This window comes from Odontomachus brunneus, unplaced genomic scaffold (genome assembly GCF_010583005.1).
Source record: "Odontomachus brunneus isolate Ranch 3 - 2012 unplaced genomic scaffold, Obru_v1 Obru_scaffold_104, whole genome shotgun sequence".
In the NCBI taxonomy this organism is placed as follows: Eukaryota; Metazoa; Arthropoda; class Insecta; order Hymenoptera; family Formicidae; genus Odontomachus; species Odontomachus brunneus.
The window spans coordinates 674,947-695,879 of record NW_022639554.1 but is presented as its reverse complement, the minus strand read 5'-3'; the positions used below and the strand labels follow the sequence as shown (position 1 = coordinate 695,879).

The following is a 20,933-nucleotide window of genomic DNA, read 5'->3' as shown; positions in this document are numbered from 1 at the left end:
CTCTCTCTCTCTCTCTCTCTCTCTCTCTCTCTCTCTCTCTCTCTCTCTCTCTCCCCTCTCTCTTTCTGCCTCTCCCTTTCTCTTTCTCATTCTCTCTCTCACTTTCTCTCACTCTCTCTCGCTGCTTGCACACCGTCGCGGTGTCAAAAGGTCGCAAGAAAGCTCGCGAAAATTCGCAAGACCCACGATATCGTGTCGAGGATCTTCGAGATCGTGAAACTCGCGGTGCGATGGTAGAGGAGAGTCGCCTTGAAACTTCTTGCCGATCCATCCGTCTATCCATCCGACCAGGACCGCGATGAAATGCATATCGCCGCGTAAAAACAGGACGTAACGATGCCCGGGCGGGAGCGTTCCCGTCTCGTCTTACGGCGAATAAATTCCGCCGTCGATATATCCGCGGATATCCGTATCAGGTCGGCTCACCCGGTACACTTGGCAGGCTTATGGGCTTTTCAATTTCGTTCCCGCCACCGTGCGCGGTTCCATACGGCGGCGCGCGATAGCTATTGCGAGCTACCGTGCACACGCTCGTTGAAATTTTCCGAGACGCCGTTCGCGTGGTGAGAGAGGGCCATTATGGCTTTCCCATTTCTTGAATGATATCCCGGACGAAAGCCCGCAATGTGGCGCGTGCGCGCGCGCACGTGAGAAAGAGAGAGTGAGAGAGAGAGAGAGAGAAAGGGGGTTGGCAGAGAGAAAACGAGGGTAGTGTGCTACTCGCTGGCCGCGCGAAATGGAAAAATAATTGGCCGGGATGCATACGCCAGTCCCAACGCATCTTGGGAATATATCAGGGAGATGCGAACTGCACCGGAGTTTCGCTCCGCACGGCGGCGCGCTTTATGTTGCGCGCTCTTGTTAGTCGGTGTTTCCCCGGTCGTAAAGTCCGCCCTGGTGACGTTGGCCAGGCCGGCTCGGGCTAACGAAATTACGAGTTATCGCGCGTAACGTGTGTTGTTGCTGTTCGATTTTTTCGTCGTGACAGACGTAGGGCAGAATTACGTTCGCGACTTGTGTGGTTGTAATCGGCTGAGTAGCTGTGACGTGCAATATAATCAAGTTATTTCCTAATCGTAAAAAAAACGTCAGCAGGCGCAACTGATCGGGGTGAATGTTCTTGATTCAATGTTGTTATGGCAGTGCCATAAAAACTAACGCGTTATATTATTATTTTCAACTGACTTTATCAACAGACCTCGAAAAAGGAGAGTTCTTAGTTTGTCTTTTACGTGTGTTTGTTTATTTATATGTTCGCTCGAGTATCGTCAGGGACATTTAAATGAGACTTGTTGCAACTTGTTCAGTATGTTATCTACGTGGTTGTTAGATTACTGTCGTTACATGGTCCAAGTGTTCAAACAAATGAGTAATGTTGTTACTTTCTTAAACAACCGAGAACGTCTAGAGATAAGACGAAATTTCGATTTTTAACGATAAAAAGCTTCTTTTAACCGATTTTAGGAACAAATGTTTAGTGAATAATTAAAAAATACGAAATAAGAACCTTTGAAAAATATAAACCGCCTTCAAAAACTATAAAAGCCCTAAAAAATATGAAATAATTTTAAACCAATATTTTTGTGTAACAATCCTATTCCAATCTTCTAGTTCTAATAATATTATAAGTCGCAAAAAAGACAAATTAGGTAGGTAATTATATAATTATATAACTGTAGAAAACTATAATTAGGAAGATAAACTATATAATTGTAGGAAGATAAGTAATAAAAAAAGTATAATTATTTATTATAGTTGAATACTTCAGTGGAAAAAGTTTCGCATTAATTTCTAATTTCGTTAAAATATTGGGATAAGAATTGTACGTGGGAATATTGTATTCAAAATAATTTCATATTTTTAAATTTCTACTTTTATTTCATATTTTTTAGGATTTTAGACGTTTTTGAAGGCGATTTTGATAACTTGAATATTATTTTTAATATCGATTTGATCAAGAATAATTAAGATTTTAACTTAACCATGTACGCATTATCGACTTTTATTATTATTATTATTATCGACCTTTATTATTATTATCGACCTTTATTATTATTATTACCGACCTTTATTATTTATTGATTACCCAATGACGTGGAAACGATACGAGGAATCAGTAATCAGTCATTGCGTTGGTTTAATGTCCAGAAATGAATTTTTCAATCAGTAGAGGTGAAAAGTTGCAACACTTTTACCCTGATTAATTTCAAAAACCACATCCATTACCCGATAGAAAAAATGATTTTTTTAATAATTCTCGAAAGATAAATTTTTTTGAATACTGGATGCGTATTCTAAAAATTATCGAGATAAAAAGGTTGTGACTTTTCTCCGACGACTATACAGTCATAAAATAATTGAATTACATTGCATATTAAAAGCGACTTTCACTAAACTTTAATTAAGCTAATCGACGATTAACTCGAAGCCAACCAGAATTATTAACACAAGTGATAAAACGCAATTTGTTATTAAAACAAGAAACTTTCCCTGTTCTCTTTCTCTCTTTATAACTTACATTCACAATTCCTGTTAGAGTCTGTCAACTGCTCTACCCCGTAGAATTATGAATTCTTTGGTTACAGAATTATAAATTCTTTGGTTATTATTGAAGTGTTCGAAGAAAGCTCCTCGTGAGGTCACGTTATTGATTGGTATAAACTGTTTCGCGCATTGAGAGATCTTTTTTCACATTGAGAGAAATTAACAAGCGAATATTTCCAAAATACCGATGAATTTTTGTATCCGATCAGGAAACATTAATGAGAAATATCGGTTCATAATTTTTTAATCGGATTTGAAATCATCTAATGAAATGCCATTAGGATCGAAAGTATTCGACTGAATTTAATCGGATATAAAAATTCATCTCTATTTTGATCAGAAATATCTATTTGTTAATTTTTTATCAGATAATTTCTCTCAGTGCGGGCTCCTTCGCAAACTTGCGCGATGATGAAGTCGCGAAGAGCGACGTCGAGTTTCGAGTTATTAACGCGAAGGGGAGGAGAAGAGAGGAGAGGAGAGAAAGACGAGGAAAGCGGCTGCTCGACCGCGCGGGTCTGTCGCGGCAATCTCACGCAAATTCGAAATTTCGGCTTCCGGAACGACATCGTGTTATATTGCCGAGACATCTCGATTGCGAGACACTCAAGGCGCTCTCGATGGCCACAACAGCTCAATGCTAAATTGCGAAAGTTCCGCGAAGTTTAATACCCGCCGTGTACTTCGCGCAGGGCCAGCCAACAATAATTCTCGTTATATCTACAGGAGAGATCAAAACTCGCGCGTTTTCCTCTAAATTAAACCGCTTCTGCATTCGTAAATTGGATTGACGTGCCGTTCTCTTCAATATTGAATCGGATCTGAAACTAATAAAAAGCCAAATATTAAGCGACATTTCTGCCGAAGCACGCTCGCGAAATCAATTGACGAGCTGGATTGTGCCCGTCTGTTTGCAGCCGCGAAGTTTAATTCGCCCTTTATTGATCGCCACCGTTAAACAATCGCAGTCGGTGATCATTTCGCGAAGAATTAATAAGCTGCGAATTGGCCGAGGACCCGCGCGGGAAATCCATAACTGAGAGAAACCGCGCGTTCTCTGCGACACACTCGGCCCCGGTGTGCATGTGCGAGAACGTGCACGTAAAACACCGTTGCGCAAACAACGATATAGCTCAAGGGAAGGGAACGGAGGTGAAGTTTCTTAATAAACGTTGACGTCGACACCGCGTGGCAATACGATAGAGAAGCCCGGTTTTATGAGCTGCGACTAACGGATTAGAAAGGAACTGTCGCTCTTTAATTAAGTCCCGCGGAAGTACATTAAACGGGCTTAAAAATGCATTCCGGCCGTAACGGGCTCTCTGAATTCTGACTGGCGTGATATTATTGAAAAAAAGAAGAAAGGAGTAGTAATTCATTCATATCAATTAGGTCCAAAACAGTAAAGCGAGTTCGAAATTTATATTAATATTAGAAATTAATAGAAATTAATAAGAAATTATAAATGTGTATTAATAATTAATTAATATTAATATAATATTATTGTACTAAATACTTATTAAAAATTGATATTGAGAATTAATAAAAACCTTAAATATATCGTTTTATTCCAAATTAATAAATAAAATCAAAGATGTTTATATATATATATATATATATATATATATATATATAAATAAATGTATATATATGTATATATATATATTTATTTATTTATTAAAGATATATATATAATAAATAAATAAATATACATAATAACAGATTTTTTGCGAATATATATACAAATTTATATATTTATATATTTATTATTCATTTATTGTATAATTTATTATGGTATATAGTTTATTATTGTATAATTTGTGTGATATAACTATAAATAAATTATATTTCACTAAAATAAACTTTATATCTAATAAAAAAATTATTCAAATATTTTGTCTGCTAGTTAACTTCTCTCTCAAATTTATGATGAGTATATTTTAGAATTATTATCAAGAAAATATACTTCGCTGACAATAACCATTACTTAAAAAAAGAGATAAATAAGCTGAGTCACTCTTCTTAGCAGTAGAATGATATTCTTTTGTGTACACATTTATTTCTCGCGAAGGACTAGCGCGGGCGCCTCATTGAGACTGTTATCGTATTAATTTTTCAAATAGATTTATCTTTTTAGATAATTTTGGACACGTATTCACAACTTTGTGCATAGCCTTTCCTATCATATCTTCATTTTAAATGTTCGATGAGATTATCAAAGATATCGCCTGTTACATACGTAGACTATACTATAGGTATATATATAAAGAATAGAATAAAATATATAATACACAATATATTTATAAAATTATACGCGAAATAAGTGATAAGATGTTGTTGTGATCATGGTTTACAAGTAATTCTGTAAAAAAATTGCAAAAAAAAATTTGCCCCCAGAGAGATTTGAACTCTCGACCCCTGGTTTACAAGACCAGTGCTCTAACCCCTGAGCTATGGAGGCTCACGACTGAATCTTCTTCCAATACTCTGAACCCGGACACCAGCTTAATCATATTTAATGCATCAAGTAAAAATATTATTTTTAATAACAATATGACCTCGTTTTCTTTTATTTCAACAAATAAAAGTCCCGATCTGCGAAAATACCCAAGATTCTCGAATGAAGGTAATTAAGATATAGATATGCCCGTTAAATGCTCCGAGTATGTAAATGTCACTGCTTCCATCTAATTCATTTATCAATTTTGAATCTCATTTATCTTTCCGATTTCATTAACAAATGAATAATTATATGAAGTGGAATATTAGTTTTGAAAGGAAACAAATAGCGTTCAAAATAAGACAAAAAACGTTACGTAATGTAATTTAAAAGATAAAAGAGAGGAAAGACAGAGAGAGAGGAACAGACAGAGAGTGAGAGAGAGAGAGAGAGGGAGAAAAGGAGGAAGGAAGGGACAGAGGAAGGAAGGAAAGATAAGCGAAAGCATCGCTTCGAACTATCGCACCGCGACAGAGTAAATCGCTCATTTAAAAAAGTCACATCGCAAAGATATTACTTTATAATGACACCGTTTGGGTTTTCCCTTGCGAGAGTCAAAAGTATCCCAAATACTTCGCTCAATACCTCGCTTTGGCCCTTCCCTTTCCGCAGTCACCGCACGTAAGGGAGAATAAACATTAAATATTTATGTTAATATTACATATTTATAAGGAAACACTCGCGTGCGCGCGCTCCGTCACCATACATTTGCGTGTTGACATTTCGCATTTTATAGTACTTCGCATTCGCCGAGACCTCGCATTTTAGCGAAGTTGGGTCTCGAGTCTGCCGAGACCTCGCGTACTTTTTCCACACAATCACCGTTTACCGCGACCCGAATTTTTCGACTCGATAAAGGCGCTCAGCTCCCGGCTCTCTAATTACGATCACTTCCAGCAAACAACAGTGAATTTACAGTCGCAGAATCCTAGTCGAAATTTTGGCCCTATGTTAAACCTTGAATTCTACAGCGCAGCAGGAGCCAAGATAGTAAAGTAAGTTTAATTTTAATGATATAATTTATTCCTACTTTGACTCTGGTTGTCTGATTTTCGTTTTCGCTTTATTTAACGTTAAAATAGATTGTGATATAGTAAGATTTTAGGTAGCAAGATAGATTTAGTTGCGAACCCCCCCCCCTCCCTCTTTCTCTCTCTCTCTCTTTCACGGTTCGTTTTCTATCGATGTCTCTCGCAGCTGCGTGAGGATGAAGATGGTAAAAGAGTAGCCAGTCATAATAGCAGTTCATGTTCCGCGTAAACGAGTCGCCGTACCTTTTGCATATCTTGAGGGACGCATCCGCGAGAAGCACGGCGACTTGGCGAAAAAAAAGTTCGTCCCCGTGCTTTTCGTTGTAAAATCGTTGCGGCGCGTAAGCTGCCTTAAGCTGCCGACTGCGCAAGGCCATTCTATAAACTTTAAGAGTCGGTCGGGGATAGAGTAAAATTTCATGCCGGTCTCGTTCGTCGCTTTCGCGTGATGTCGCGTGATAAACGCTTCGACTGTCAAATTGAATCGTTCGCGCGGACAAAATGTCGCGATTTCGTCGAGATTTTCGTCTTTATTAAAGTAAAGACGGATTCCACTCTCGCTTATAGCCAGCATATAATTATCGTGCGCAGTTTCATTGAAAACTTTACACCCAAAAAAGTATAATCTTATCGTCAGCGGAATCTTCTCTTATATATGGCCTTAAAAGAATTCTCATAAAATCAAAAGGAGAATCTCTTAAAGTAAAGCACAGTATTCTTAAAGTCAGAGGAATTTTATTTTTTATTTACACTGTATGTGTGAGAGAGAGAAGATATCTAAAAAACAAAAAATATTTATGTAGTAAGAACTAATAAAATATTTACACTTTTACTAATGTATTCTTGTACTGAGAGGAAAACTTTTCTTATAAAAAAATATATATTTTCTTAAAACTTTAGACTCTTATAAAAAAGTAAAGATGTTATTAGTAACCCAGCAAATAAATATTTTTTTTATTTTTTAGATATTTTTTCTCTCTCACAGTGTAAATTTCTCCGATTAATGACCTACTTTATTAAAAAAGAAATACTCTTTCAATAAAAGTTTCCGGTTAGAATATAAGATTACAAGGAATAGCATCTTTTGTAACTAGAGTCCTTTTTCATTTTTGCTGTTAGAATATCTTCTTTTTCATTTTAGCAAAATCTTCTCTTTATATTATATAAGAGGGTTCCAGTAAGAATGAGATTATATATTTTTTGAGGTAAAAAGGAAAAAGGAAAAATGTCCTTGTCACGCGTGACTTATCATTTCGCTCGTAATTATAGGTACTTCAACACATCGACCATCGCGTTGATTGCATAAAAGCTTAATTGATGATTGATAATTACCAAAGATACAGCAAATAGATGTAATAATTCCAGACGCGTATATCTTTTACTTCGTTCCGTTGGCTCTCTATTGACCGATATAATCAATCTTTCAGGTGCAATTAATTACACTTAATACGTAACTTAATGAGACGCCGTGGTATTAAAGCATCGGTTACCATCGCGACATTCAGCGTGTTAATTTATCGTTGTATTTCATACCATATATTATATTACATTATTATGAAGCGCGTTATTATTAGCGTTGTTGTCGGGCGTATTGGGCGTTGTTCAAGGCGCAATTTGTACAGAACGACTTTATTTTGCGAGACCTCGTAAAAATCGACGGTAATTTATCTTATCAGATTACGGCCATCTTCCAGTTTCTCGCGAGACTCCGAAGAGTACGGTCTCTTTCTCTCTCTCTCTCTCTCTCTCTCTCTCTCTACGTGGAAAAAAAATTGCGCGTAGTCTCACAACGTAATTTTTGATGACGCTGTAACTTTTTACGCGCCGGAACGGCCTCTCCCGGCGGAAAGGAAGGGGAGGCATGCTCTCCTCCCCACGGAAGTAGAAGAGAGGAGAGGAGAGGAGAGGGCAACAGAGCGGAGGTGAAGAAAGACGCGAAGTGGAATATTATTCGATAATAACGGCTAACTAACTCGGCCGTTTCGGAATTAAAAACTTCCCGGCCGACGGAGATGAAGGCAACGGCCAGGGAAGAGCTAACGAACTATGATCAACGACTAATTAAGTTCCCAGACTGGGCTGATTACGAATGAAACGTGCACTACTCGTTTCGTGCGCGACAGTCCAAACACGTCGATTTCATCGAACGGACGTAATCGCGCGTAAAACGTCGACGTGTCGATTTCCATACACTGAAAAAAAGACTTAGTATTATTCAACCAGTCTGGATAATTACGAAATGCTTTGGTAAAACAGTTTCAACTTAACATTTAGTTAATATTATAAATAAATAATTTGGTAAGCATCAGCAGATAGCTTTGCAAAACTTGATATCTGCACTGAAGAGAAAAATGTTTGGTATTTACAATTATAATCATATAGAGAAATAATTACTATAAGTAATGGTCAAGACAACTAATTTTAATTAGTTAATTGTATTATAATTTTAGTGATAATAATCTTATATGCATGTTACTACTACTATCTTCGTGTGGAACAACTAAGAAATATAGTTTGTGTCAAATTGGGCCTCAACTATATTTTTTAGTTGTTCCAACACGAAGATAGTAGTAGTAGTAGAAGATAGAAGTAGTAGTAATATGCATATAAGATTATTATCACTAAAATTATAATACAATTGACTAATTAAAATTGGTTGTCTTGACCATTACTTATAGTAATTATTTCTCTATATGATTATAATTGTAAATACCAAACATTTTTCTCTCAGTGTGTTATCAAGGCTTGGTATCTGTTACCAAGGCTTGATAACTATTACTACTTTATGTGATAAGTATCACCAAACAATTTGTTAAAGAAAACAATGTTGTTTAATAATACTTTCCACAAGGTTAGACTGACGCAATGACTTCGAAATCTTCGATTAAATCGATTGAATTTACTCAATCGTCAATTAATACTGCAATTCTAGACAAAATCGTAAAACTCGTAACTTGTTCTCGTAAGAGTCGTAACAACTTATTAGTAGATCTGCAATTCTATGCGGACCGTATATCATATGATAACTCATAAATATCTACAATTTTTTTTATTTTTTCGCAAGCTACGACTTTACGATTTTACGATTTACTCGTATATTTGCTTAGAACTGCAGCATAAGCAGCTTTTAATTAAATTTAACAAGTTCAGTTAACTGAACGACCTAAAATTCCCTTCCCTCATATTAATCGTCAATTGGATGGTCTTTAATTCGTTGAAACCGATCATCATTCGAACGATTTTCAATAGAATTTGTTGAAATCAATTATCAATTAAACGATCTTTAATTAAATTTGCTAAGTTCAATTGTTAATATTTTTTATTTTCTTCGTTCATATTGCCACTTAAACGATCTTCAATTAAATTTGTTGAAACCAATCGTATTAATCGTTATATTAATCATTCATATTGATCAATAATTAAATACAATCATTATAGAAGAAATTAATTATTCACAACCCTGATTATGATATGAATCCAGACAACATGCATATTGTCCCAGAGATGTCTCAGGAATGTCTCAAGGTCGTTTTTCTTTGATAAAAAAACATTACGGATATTACAGATTATGTGATCAGAGTGAAAATATCAATTAAATTTTTCTCAATTTAATAATTAATTTGAATAAAGTGTTTCAGTTCAACTAATTAACGACCGATCCAAGCAAAATCAGCCGAAAAATGTTTAACTGATTTCAACGAATTTAATTAAAGACCGCTTAATTGATAATTGATATGAGCGAATAAAAAATCATTTTTTCTCACTCATAATACGCCGGTTGCGATTAGTTTGCACAAAGGCTGCGGGACCAACACTTACGGTTTTGATTGGTGGTCGCAATCAAATCAATCAGCGAACGAATAACCGATTGCGCTTCTCTTATTATTTAGAGCTCTACTCGAGAGACGCGAGAGCATTTGTTCGCCGCGCGTTACAAACGCGCGAAGGCGCGCCTTCGTTTAACTAACACCTTGCGCTTTCACTGGGAGACGCCTGCTCACTTTTGCACCTCACAACGGCACTGCAACGAACGCACAACGTTATAAACGTCACCATGCCCCGTCGTAACAGAGAGTAACGACGTCCCGTTATTCACGGACCGCACCGTCCGCGTATTAATTATAATTGTTACGATTAATTACAGCGCAAGCAGAATTCACAGTTCACGCACAGTATGCGTATTAATTGCATTGCTCTATTAGTGAGCTGTAATTATTAATTATTATAATTAATTCCGGTAGTGGAGTATTTACACATTTCGCGTGCGTTCGTGTAATCGTGATACTACAATGCCGTTGTTAGCGAATAGTCGAGCGAAAACGCGACGTGGTCTCGGATATCTCGTGAGATGACGAGACCGACGACCGAACTTTGGAAGTGTCTTCTGGAGAAGACAGAAGGGTCTGATGAAACTCTCTGTACTTCATGATACCCGAGCATCCTCCTTATTGCTCTCGTGAAAACAGAAGGAAATGCGAGAACATACATGGAGAGAATAATATTATGCTTATTCATTTAAATTTTTTTAAATTCTATCATGTTTCTCTCTTAGTAAACCGCCATAAAGCTTACCATGCTAAGGAACATACTAGTTTTTTACAACATCAAATATTTACAACATTAAATATAGGTAAAATTTATCCAAACCGACCTTTCAAACGTTGGCATTCTTAAAAGAAATGTGTTTTGTTTGATCATTGTAATTTTTTTCAACCTTATCAAGTCGCAGAAACATTAATAGACTCATATTCCTTGATACTTTTTAAATTAAGCATTGAATTTTGATCATTTTTACAAAAGCTACAGACAAATGAAAATACGCTGAATAAAATTTACTCATGTTCAAAGTTTACGTAACTTTTTTTTGTGTTTGAGGTTCCAGAGTTAACAGTTTTTATATTTTTTGGAGTAAAATCTCACTCGAAATATAGAATGATCACCGAATCATTTCGAATTCAAGTGATCTTTTATTCATGTAGAGTAAATTCTTCACTCTAAAATAAAGATTCGAGTGGATATTTTCACTCGAAGCGTACTTCACTTACAGCAACATATTCACTTTAACTAATTGAAATATCCACTCATATTGAATTGGAATCCACTTGAATGAAACATTCACTCTCGCGATTTCGAGTGGCAGTATTTTCACTATCACTTCGAATGAAAATACTGCCACTTTATACTCGTTTTGAATGAGATTCTCCTCCAAGAAATTTAGAGCACTTCAGTCCTTGAAATATAAGCAGCGCATATGAGTGAGAAGATAATAAATTGAGGCAGAATGTTGATATATTCCTTCTGTGTGGTTGTGTGTGTGTAAAATTTTATAGTAATTTTACAGTATATTCTATAGTAATTACAAAATTACCAAGTTCGTGAAAAAGTTTTTGTGTTTGTCAAATAAAACAGAAAACGAAATTATCCAATCTCAAAGGATTAATAAATTGTCCAAATAAAACGAACATCGACTAGGCATTTTTAGATATCTAATGAGGACTTTCTATTATTTAGTTTTTATGTATATAATATCAGAACTTTTTAAGAAAATTTAATAGAAAAATGATAAATTTTATGCACCAATTCAATAGTAATTGCTCTAGTAATTTCATAATTATATTTTATAATTATAGAATAAAGCTAATAGTAAGGAATAAAACTGATAGTAAATAATATAAGATCCTCTCCGTGTATTCTTTCTCTCGCACGCACAGAAAAGTACATACTATATTCAAGTAAATGCTGCTTGTTTCGAGTATTTCATAAGTTTATATATGTGCAAAATTGTCGTAAGTTCATTGTAAGTATCAAATTTACTCAAAGTGCCTCTTGAGTCCTAGTTCCAGCATTTCAACTAAGAATACATTGAGAAAAAATATTTCACTGTAAATTCATTTATGGGATATAAAGTCTATTTCTTTCTGTGAAAAAAAGTTTATTTCTATGAATAAACTTCGTTTCTTACAAAGAAATTGACAAGTATTGTTTTCTCAGTGTATTAAATTAAAATAAAAGTTCAGTTTACTTGCCATATAGAGTCGAGCTAACTTTTTCTTTGATGAAGTTTTACAATATTCTTGTAAAGAGAATAAATTCTTCTTCCGAGTACGTAATAATGAGCTTCTCTAAAATGTACGTTGAGTATGTTGAGAAAAAAATTTTTAAATTAACAAATACTTATTATATGGGTACTATTAACATATTTACTTAAATCAAAATTCTCTTCATTTAAACCGAATATTGTTTACTAACCAAGTAAACAATACTCACAAAGAAACTCACACAAGTGTCTACCTCCGATTTTTATGAATTTGTAATATGTTATACTTTAAATCAAAATAACAGGTACGTTTTTTATTATATGTACCTTTTTGCAAGTTTAGGGAGTGAAATACCTCTTTGAATAAAATCGGTTTTTTTTATTCAAAGGGAATATAATGAAAACTATAAGAGATTGAAAAAAATATTTTGAATAAAAGTTGAATGGTTTGAAGAGTACTTTACAGAAATTATTTTAATAACTATAATAAGAAGAAGTGGTGGGGGAATATTAAGTTTTCATTATATTCCCTTCGAATGAAAAAAACCGATTTCCTTCAAAGGGATATTTCACCCCCTAAACTTGCGAAAGTGCACTTATAATAAAAAACATATCTGTTATTTTGATCGAAAATACGATATATTACAAGTTCATAAAAATCGGAGGTAAACACTTGTGTGGGTTTCCTTGTCAGTTTAAATGAAAAGAATTTTGATTTAAATAAATATGTTAATGGTACTCTCACCTAGTAAATATTTGTTAATAAATATTTGTTAATTTTCAGATATTATTAATAAATATTTGTTAATTTTCAGATATTTCTTTCTCAGTGTATATGTTTGAAGACTGTTGTGAAGAAAATATTATTTGTTGACCGAATATTGTTTACTTAAACCAAGTAAACAATACTCAGTTTAAATGAAAAGAATTTTGATTTAAATAAATATATTAATGGTACTTTCACCTAATAAATATTTGTTAATTTTTAGATATTTTTTCTCAGTATATATGTTTGAAGACTATTGTGAGGAAAATATTATTTGTTGAAGGTAACCATTGCTTATGAGAGGGAAAGTAAACTGAGTAATCGCTTTTCTTAGCAGTAGAATGATGGTGTCCGCGTGCATGCCGCAGCGACGCGACCTCCATGGCTCTTCCGCAGGCAGCATCCGCGCCAATCTCGGGACCCAGACGCCGCGGTATCGTTCTCCCGCGATCGTCCTGGTCCATCTGACGAAACAGCGTGCCATTAGCCACGTGCCGATTGTCCATACTCCAGGACGGTGGATGTTACTGACGCTTCTTGCGCGACGAACAACGCTCGCGATATCCGACGTGACGGCGGCACGGCGCGCCACGAGACCGACGATCCGCACGACGATTACGGGCGCAATTTGCTATTTGCACGTCGCGGGTAAATTAGCATCGCGTAACGAGCTCGCGAGCGCGGCGTAATCAAGGACGTGACATTACACAAAATGCAAATACGATTTTGTCGTCAATTACGCCGCGTTGCACGCGCGAGACGCGCGTGACTCCACAGAAAAATTCATCATCAGGATATAACGGAACGCGATAAATGTCTCTGTTATGCCAACCCCGAAGACGAGTCTCACGCGATGATTATAAAACGCGTTAGCGCGCGTGGAGGCTGTGCATATTTCTAGCATCCGCATGAAAGTACACTATGAAAAAAGATCAGTCGAGACAACTCGGATCGAGTTAAAATAACCTCAATTTCAGGATTTGCTTTGTTTTCAATTTGCCTTCATTTGCCTTTCAGAACAGGTCTGGCGTTCCCTTAATCGCTTATTTGTGCAAAACAGAAGCAATAAGGCGATCATAAAGTTAATCCAAAATATTACTGGTCGTCTGATTTACATAACTTTCCACACCAGTGATGAGAGAGATTATTTGTTTTATATATTTATCATATTGTAAATCAACCTGTTAATAATTTAAACAATATATATACGACTCTCTACGCGCTAAAAAAAGATTAATGTTTTATCAACTGTCTTGATTTTTCCAGAAAAGATTTGTCCTTTTGATCTTTTGTTTATACAAAATATGTTCAAAATTTAGTTTGGTAGTTCAGTGAGCCGATTGCGAAGCTAACCCAACACATTGGTCGTATCGATCACCTAATGTACTTAATCTTCTACCAGAAATGGGATTACTTGTTTTATATATTTAAATCAACCTTTTAATAATTAAAAAAATATCTATATATACAACTCTCTACGTTAAAAAAAGATTAGTGTCTTATCAACTGCTTCGATTTTTCCAGAAAATATTTGCTACTCTTTTGATCTCTTATTTATGCAAAATATGTTTAAAATTTAGTTTGGTAATTCAGTGAGGCGATCGTGAAGTTCTAATATAGTAACCCAATATATTATTAGCTGTATTGATCGTCTAGTGTACTTAATCTTTTACCAGAGATAGAATTGCTCATGTTATACAGTTAGATGAATCTTTTAATGATTGAGAAAGAAACACCTACATTATACACTCGACTACACCGTTCAAAAAAAGATCAGTGCCTCAATGCCTCAGTTTCTTTAGAAAAAGTTTGGTGTCCTTTTTAATGTCTCGTTTATGCAAAATATGTTCAAAATTTACTTTGGAAGTGAGACATGAGACAATGCAGTGAGATTCAAGTCAAGATAATCGTGAAACCGACCTAACGCGTATGGGTCATGTAATTTACTTGACATTCCACCAGAGATTGAAATATATATTATACAGTTGAATCAGTTTTTTGATAATTGAAAAAACATTCGTATGATACATACAGCTATGTTTTATTTTCGTTAACTAAACTCAATCAATCTTTTGATAATTGAAAGAATACATTCGTATCTCATACGTACAGCTATGTTTTAGTTTCGTTAACTAAATTTTGCATTTGAAATTCCGGTATCAGATTGTGGACCTCGATTTTCGTTCAGTTTGACTCAACAGCAGTTTGCGCGACGAAATTTACATAACCCTGAGACTTGGATTCGATTTTTTTGTCAACATATTCACACATATCGAACATGTTTCCACGTGCAAACGCCTGTCTCTCGCAATATATAACGGAATTTGTTTTATTTCACCCGATTAATCGGGAATATATTTGATATGAAAAATTGCAGAACGACGTGGCACCGACGTCGACGTATCTCCCAAGGAGAAATTGATTTCGAGCTCGTCGACGGACCCGTCGGCGAAATTTAATCGCGCGAAAACGCGCCGTCTTACCTCGCTACGCCAATCGGGCCAACGAGGACAATGGAACTGCTAGAACTTACTTCGACATTCGGTATACGATGGTGAGACGGTCGAGCGTGATGACTGGTCGAATCAAAAGTTTATGTTATCCAACTCGCGCGTGAGCCTTAGGCTGATCTCCAAGGTACAGGTGTCGTTGTGCCACTTGGCCGAGGACGCATTGGGATCCACCGGGTGAGGCGTCGGTAGGTGCAGCCGATATCTGGAAAATCGTGAGTGGCTTTACGCGCCTGGCAGATTTACGGCCTCGTAAAATTGTCAAAGGAACTAGAGACGTGCGTCGGAATCAACGCGGACTCCGCGCTTTCCCCCGCGCTCGTTCGCTATCTTTCTCTTTTTTTCTTTCTCTCTTTCTCTCTCTCTCATTCTGTTTCACTATCTCACACTCACCCCCTTTCTCTCTCTCTTTCTCTTACAGATTACCACGATAAATCCGTCGTGGTGGTCGTCTCACCTTGAGCTGCGCACGTCGATCGCCTCAGATTCCACGGAGAGCTCCACTTTTTCCCGCGTTTCCCGCGGCAATTTCACCAGCACTGACAGCCACTCGCAGGACGCCGTGCTCGGCGTTTTAAAGCCCATCTAAATAACAATTCGTCCGCCTTCAAGACCGCCTGCCGAGCGATTTACACGTAACGTGTCGACCGGAAAGAAACGTCTTTCGCCGCGCACCCCGCGGCGCAGCTGACTCGAGAAAGAGAGAATAAGAAGTTCCCTTCGCGTTACACCGTTCTATTAATTCAGTACGTATTTCTTCGTTAACGGTTTCGTTTCTCAGAGTGACATTTTTCGCCGACCGAAGTCTCTTTGATAAGAAGTATTACAAGACAAGAATTCTTTTCGCTAAATTAAACGAATTGATCACCGCATATTATATCTCATGTTATAATAGTAAGCGCGATTCTGTTGTTGAAACGTAAAATTAGATATCCACACTTAACGTTAAATCGTTTCGAGTTAACTTGAGAATACGACGCGCACGAATTATCAAGCGACGATTGCTACTTGTAACTTTCTCTTCAGAACTTCTTCGTCTCAACTTTTGGCGATAAAGAGGAAAGTGATACGCAGCATACCCCCAGGTAAACATCCTCTGCTGTCACCGCTTGCTTAAACTTCATCTCGTACTCGGGCACCGTTCGGGGGTCGTAATCCTGCGTGTTCTGAGCGTCAATCGCTTCCGAGGGGTGCCAGATATCATCATTCACACCACGCAGCGGCGCGTGAGGTCCTGAGTGGGTCTGAGGAGCATCGATTGAAGGTACACCGATATTACCCGGTCCTGAAACAAAAATCATGATTACACTCGGATTCTGCTAATCGTCAAAGCTCGAAAATCGCTGTCTCTCATTACACATTTTGCGAGAAGACGTTTGAAGAATCAGAATTACATCTACAAATGCGTGTCTATCGATAAATGCAACAACTATATTTTATTTCAGTGTTTTTACACTTATTCTTTTCCAATTAGAATGTTTTCTTATAGAACAGTTATATTAATTAATATTTTTATAAATCATTTTCTTCTGTATTATACTACATTTACAGATACGCATGCATACACTGAAAGAAAAAAATACTTAAGAAATAAAAAAACATTTATTTAGGTGGTGCTAAAACAATAACATGTTTAAATTCCAAATATTCTAACTTAAATCTAAATTCTTTTATTTAAATAAAATAAACAATTGCTTTCATAAACAGTTGAAGTTTTAAAAAAAGAGTATATTTTGAAGAAGAGTATTTTAAAAAAAGTATATTGAAAAATATTTTATATTAGGACAAGAGTAAAACAATATATTGAGTAAAAAAATACGTTATTAGTATCCACCGAATAAATATTTTTTATTTCTTAGATATGCCTTCTCTCAGTATAAATGTATCTGTAAATTTAATAACATATTCTATTTTATATAATATTTTCATATTTTCTTTTTTAATTAAAACGTTTCTTTTCATAGAACGGTTCTACCAACTAGTATCTTCATACAACTTTTGTTTTGTATTATTATTTTACTTACAAATAAGTAATACACATTAAGTATATAACGACAATTATTTTATTTTAATATTCTTACATTTATTCTCTTTTAATTAGAACATTTCTTTAGAGAACAGTTCTATCAAGTAGTAGTTCTACGGATAATTTTCTTCTGCATTGCATTACGCTTACGGATGCACATTCACACACACATATCAGTGAGTGTCCAAGAGTCTTCCGCAATCTCCCTCACTTAAGGTGTATAAAATCTTGTCGCGGATCAATAATTCCGTCGCTAATTATAGACTCGTCGGAAGCTTTCCCGCGCTTGGATCACCGCCCCGTCCGTGCGTGATTTATAACGGCTGCGTATCGCGGAGATGCGACGTACGATGACGCGTTTGAAAGCGCGGCACTGCGACTCTTCCTTTAATTCGTCTCATAGTATGTACGATTAGCGCGATGATTTACAATTATCACCGGTTGCACCGTGCGGGAGCGGTAACGTCTTATTGGAATTATGACAACTGCACAATTTACAACGAGTCGTCCGTATATCGCCGGTGAGGTATTGCACGCGCGCTGCATAATGCAACGACTTTATGAGCGGCGAGTGTAAAATTTGCGTAAAACCCGCGGCGCGCGCGCGATTAATGCCGCCGGCTGCGCGCTGCTGCGTTTGACGATTTTCAGTGGACGGTCGCAGCCGCAATTTCAATGGCGTTTCATTGGAATTGATACGACGCCGTGCAAATCAAGCATGCCGTGTAATTCCGCGTCGTCGGCTGTACCTTTTGTTTCAGCGGGATCATTTGCATACCAATTGTGTGAGCAAGAATTCGTGCCGATCTCCCAAACCAAATTGTATCTCATCAATCGTTTTAATTTAAATGTTCGCAGCACACACAAAAGAAGATCTGGAATTGTTTTCTTTTTTCATGCGGTGAACCGAACTGTCGATCAGCATGCCTTCCGACAATGCATGCTAACCGGCAAGCTCACAAGGGACCCTATCATTTATCGCTTCTGTAATTTTCTTGATCAGAATCAGTAAAGCACCTTTCGAAATGTAAAATATCACATTTGGGAACTGCGGTAATGCCAGATTGGTTTGATCTTAAAATTTTAACAATAAAAATATTTCCTTACTTGTTCTATATTCCTTTTTTCCAGTGAATTATTCTTTTTTCCGCGTGGCTCAGTCACATACCTTTAGCTTGAATGTTACGCTTGAATAGGCGGTTACACTGAAAGGGTGCTCTTATACCTTTCACCCAGCTAAGACCCTAAATTCGGACCTTTTTCTCGGGTATTTGGCATTTATATCGCGAAAGGTGCTTTATCGATTCTGATCAAGAAAATTACAAATGCGATCAATGATCAGTCAACTCACTGAGTAAATCTTCCAATGCACAAGCACGATTTAACCTCATAGTAATACACTTATATCATCTTTCTTTTTTTACGATTTTTATATATTTTTCAATAAGCCAAAATGACTTTAATCACATATTTAAGTTCTTAGTACATTAATTACTATATAATTAAAGTCATTTTGATGATGGATCTAAATTTTAAGCTGTGGAACCAAAATTGCAGAAACAATAGCTGTTTAAAGATTGAATATTTCGTGTCTTTTTGTTATTTTGCACTATTAAAAAAGGTTCATTCCCCAACTACAAGCATATTATTTAAAAAACTTTTTCGTTTTCTGATCTTTTCAGGTCACCGGCATTATCCTCCGCGTCGATCACAGCGATATTTTTTACAGTCATAAGTTCACACCTGCCACATGCTGTATATTTATCTATAGATTTTGCTAAATAACAAAAATAGTAATATAAAGTTTAGTAATTACTTAATTAATATACAATGTTTAAAAACCTTCAGTTGATCAATTTTCGCAAAATTAATTCCCGAAAATACGCTTTTTTCAGAGTTTTATATGGACCCTTGAAGCGTGTCGGTCAGCATACATGTAAAGAGGCATGAAATCGTGCGATAGTGATTTCATCGAAGCCGCCGCCGCCATCACTCTGTCGCCATCGGCCCGGCATCGCCGTTCTTTGGCCGGCCAGATAATATCCCCGGATGAAGCGCGTCGAGTTAAACGCAACGGCACCGACGAAAATCGTCCGGACGGGACGAAAACTCGATGCAGAATTATATCGGAAATTGCCGGGCGCGAGGGCGTGCACACGCGCGGAAGCGCGAGATGTTTCAAACAAAATCCCGTCCCATTTCCATAATGGATCAGCTGTAAACGCCGAACTCACCCAACTTCCTCGCGCCCGCCTGCGGTAAATCGTCCTCGGTGTCGGGGTCATTCTCCGGCGGGCAGATCAAATTCTGCAGCGCCTCTAAATCCCGCGGGCCGAAACAACCGTCCATCGCGAGCCGCGAAAGACAGCTCTCGCCACACAACTCTGCGCGGAATCCTCGCCAACAAATCGGCGTCGCCATGACGACGACGCGCTGCCCTCCCCCGATAAAGGCGGCCGATTCGACGCGACCTCGCCTGAAAAATGTCATCGCACTCGTGGCCGGCAATTTTTTTCAATTCGCATCAACATGTCCGACGACCGTCGCGCTCTGCCACGACCGCATATTTTGGCGGCCGAGGTCGGATCGTCGATCGCCTCGATGGCTTCCCGGTGATTGAAGCTCGGAAACAGTTCAACGGGGCTAATGGAACACAAGAGGTAGGGCTGTAGTACACGGAAAGATAGACTTTAATAGCAGTAAGACTTGAGGAGTAAGAAAACTAACCAGCCACAATCGATTATTCACGGACCGTGAGAAAAAATAATCTACTGCAGTCAAGTAATTTGCTCACTTGCATTACCCAAGCAGCACAGATCTCTACAGAACATCCTAAAGACATTCTGAGAACGTCCTACGTCCTGAGAACGTTCCCAGAACATCCTCTAGAGATCTTGTGCTATCTGGGACATATATAAATTTAAATATGGTCTATTATTGCCGCAATTATAAGTAAATTGATCATTCGAAAGCTGAGATATTTTCAATAAAAGTTGAAATTTTTAACTTATTCATTATATTATATCATGGAGCAACATTTTTAATTTTAATTGTCAAACTACGTTTATATACAAATTTCAGAATTATTCACTATTTTGTTTTCAAACTCTATTGAGGTAAAAAGTAATTTACAGTAATATTAAAAAAATATAATACGCATATTTAAATATTTGTATATCTTTTTTTATTATATATACATATTTATTAGATAAACTAATGCATTAAATGCAAGTAAAACATTTATCAAAGAAATAAAAGAATAATACTTTTTCTTATTTATAATATTATATACATATATTTATCTCAATTTCATTTCAAACTAACAGTGATAATTATATAAAGAAATAAATGTATAGAATTGTAATTTTAGTTGATAAATAGTAGATTTATAATTAGCCTTCTTGATGCGCCATTAAAAATACATCTAACAATACAACACAAAAGCTCATCTATAATACGCGGAATAAATAAATATATATATATATATATATATATATATATATATATATATATATATAT

General features: G+C 36.4%; 1 protein-coding gene, 1 long non-coding RNA gene and 1 other non-coding gene across 7 annotated transcripts in view; 1 reads left to right on the top strand and 2 right to left on the bottom strand.

The window, feature by feature from the left end:
* The window catches only part of LOC116849018 (protein PIH1D3), a 41,449-nt gene that overhangs the window by 19,775 nt on the left and 741 nt on the right, over window positions 1–20,933 (bottom strand). The window contains exons 2-5 of one of the 5 annotated variants that reach the window (XM_032825729.1): window positions 19,649–19,890; window positions 16,468–16,673; window positions 15,846–15,973; window positions 15,412–15,593 (exon numbers count right to left, since the gene is read on the bottom strand). In XM_032825729.1, coding sequence (XP_032681620.1) covers window positions 15,464–15,593; window positions 15,846–15,973; window positions 16,468–16,673; window positions 19,649–19,835 — 651 coding nt within the window. In that variant the 5' untranslated portion in view covers window positions 19,836–19,890 and the 3' untranslated portion in view covers window positions 15,412–15,463. Of the gene's footprint in view, window positions 1–14,996; window positions 15,594–15,845; window positions 15,974–16,467; window positions 16,674–19,648; window positions 19,939–20,933 lie in introns of those variants that run through there. The other 4 variants (XM_032825727.1, XM_032825728.1, XM_032825730.1 and 1 more) reach the window with 4 other exon arrangements.
* Window positions 4,933–5,005, bottom strand: Trnat-ugu. The gene has a single exon. It is a non-coding gene; the product is annotated as a tRNA-Thr (tRNA).
* LOC116849019 lies at window positions 15,936–19,737 on the top strand. The gene is made up of 3 exons (XR_004379052.1): window positions 15,936–16,134; window positions 16,415–16,652; window positions 19,310–19,737. It is a non-coding gene; the product is annotated as an uncharacterized LOC116849019 (long non-coding RNA).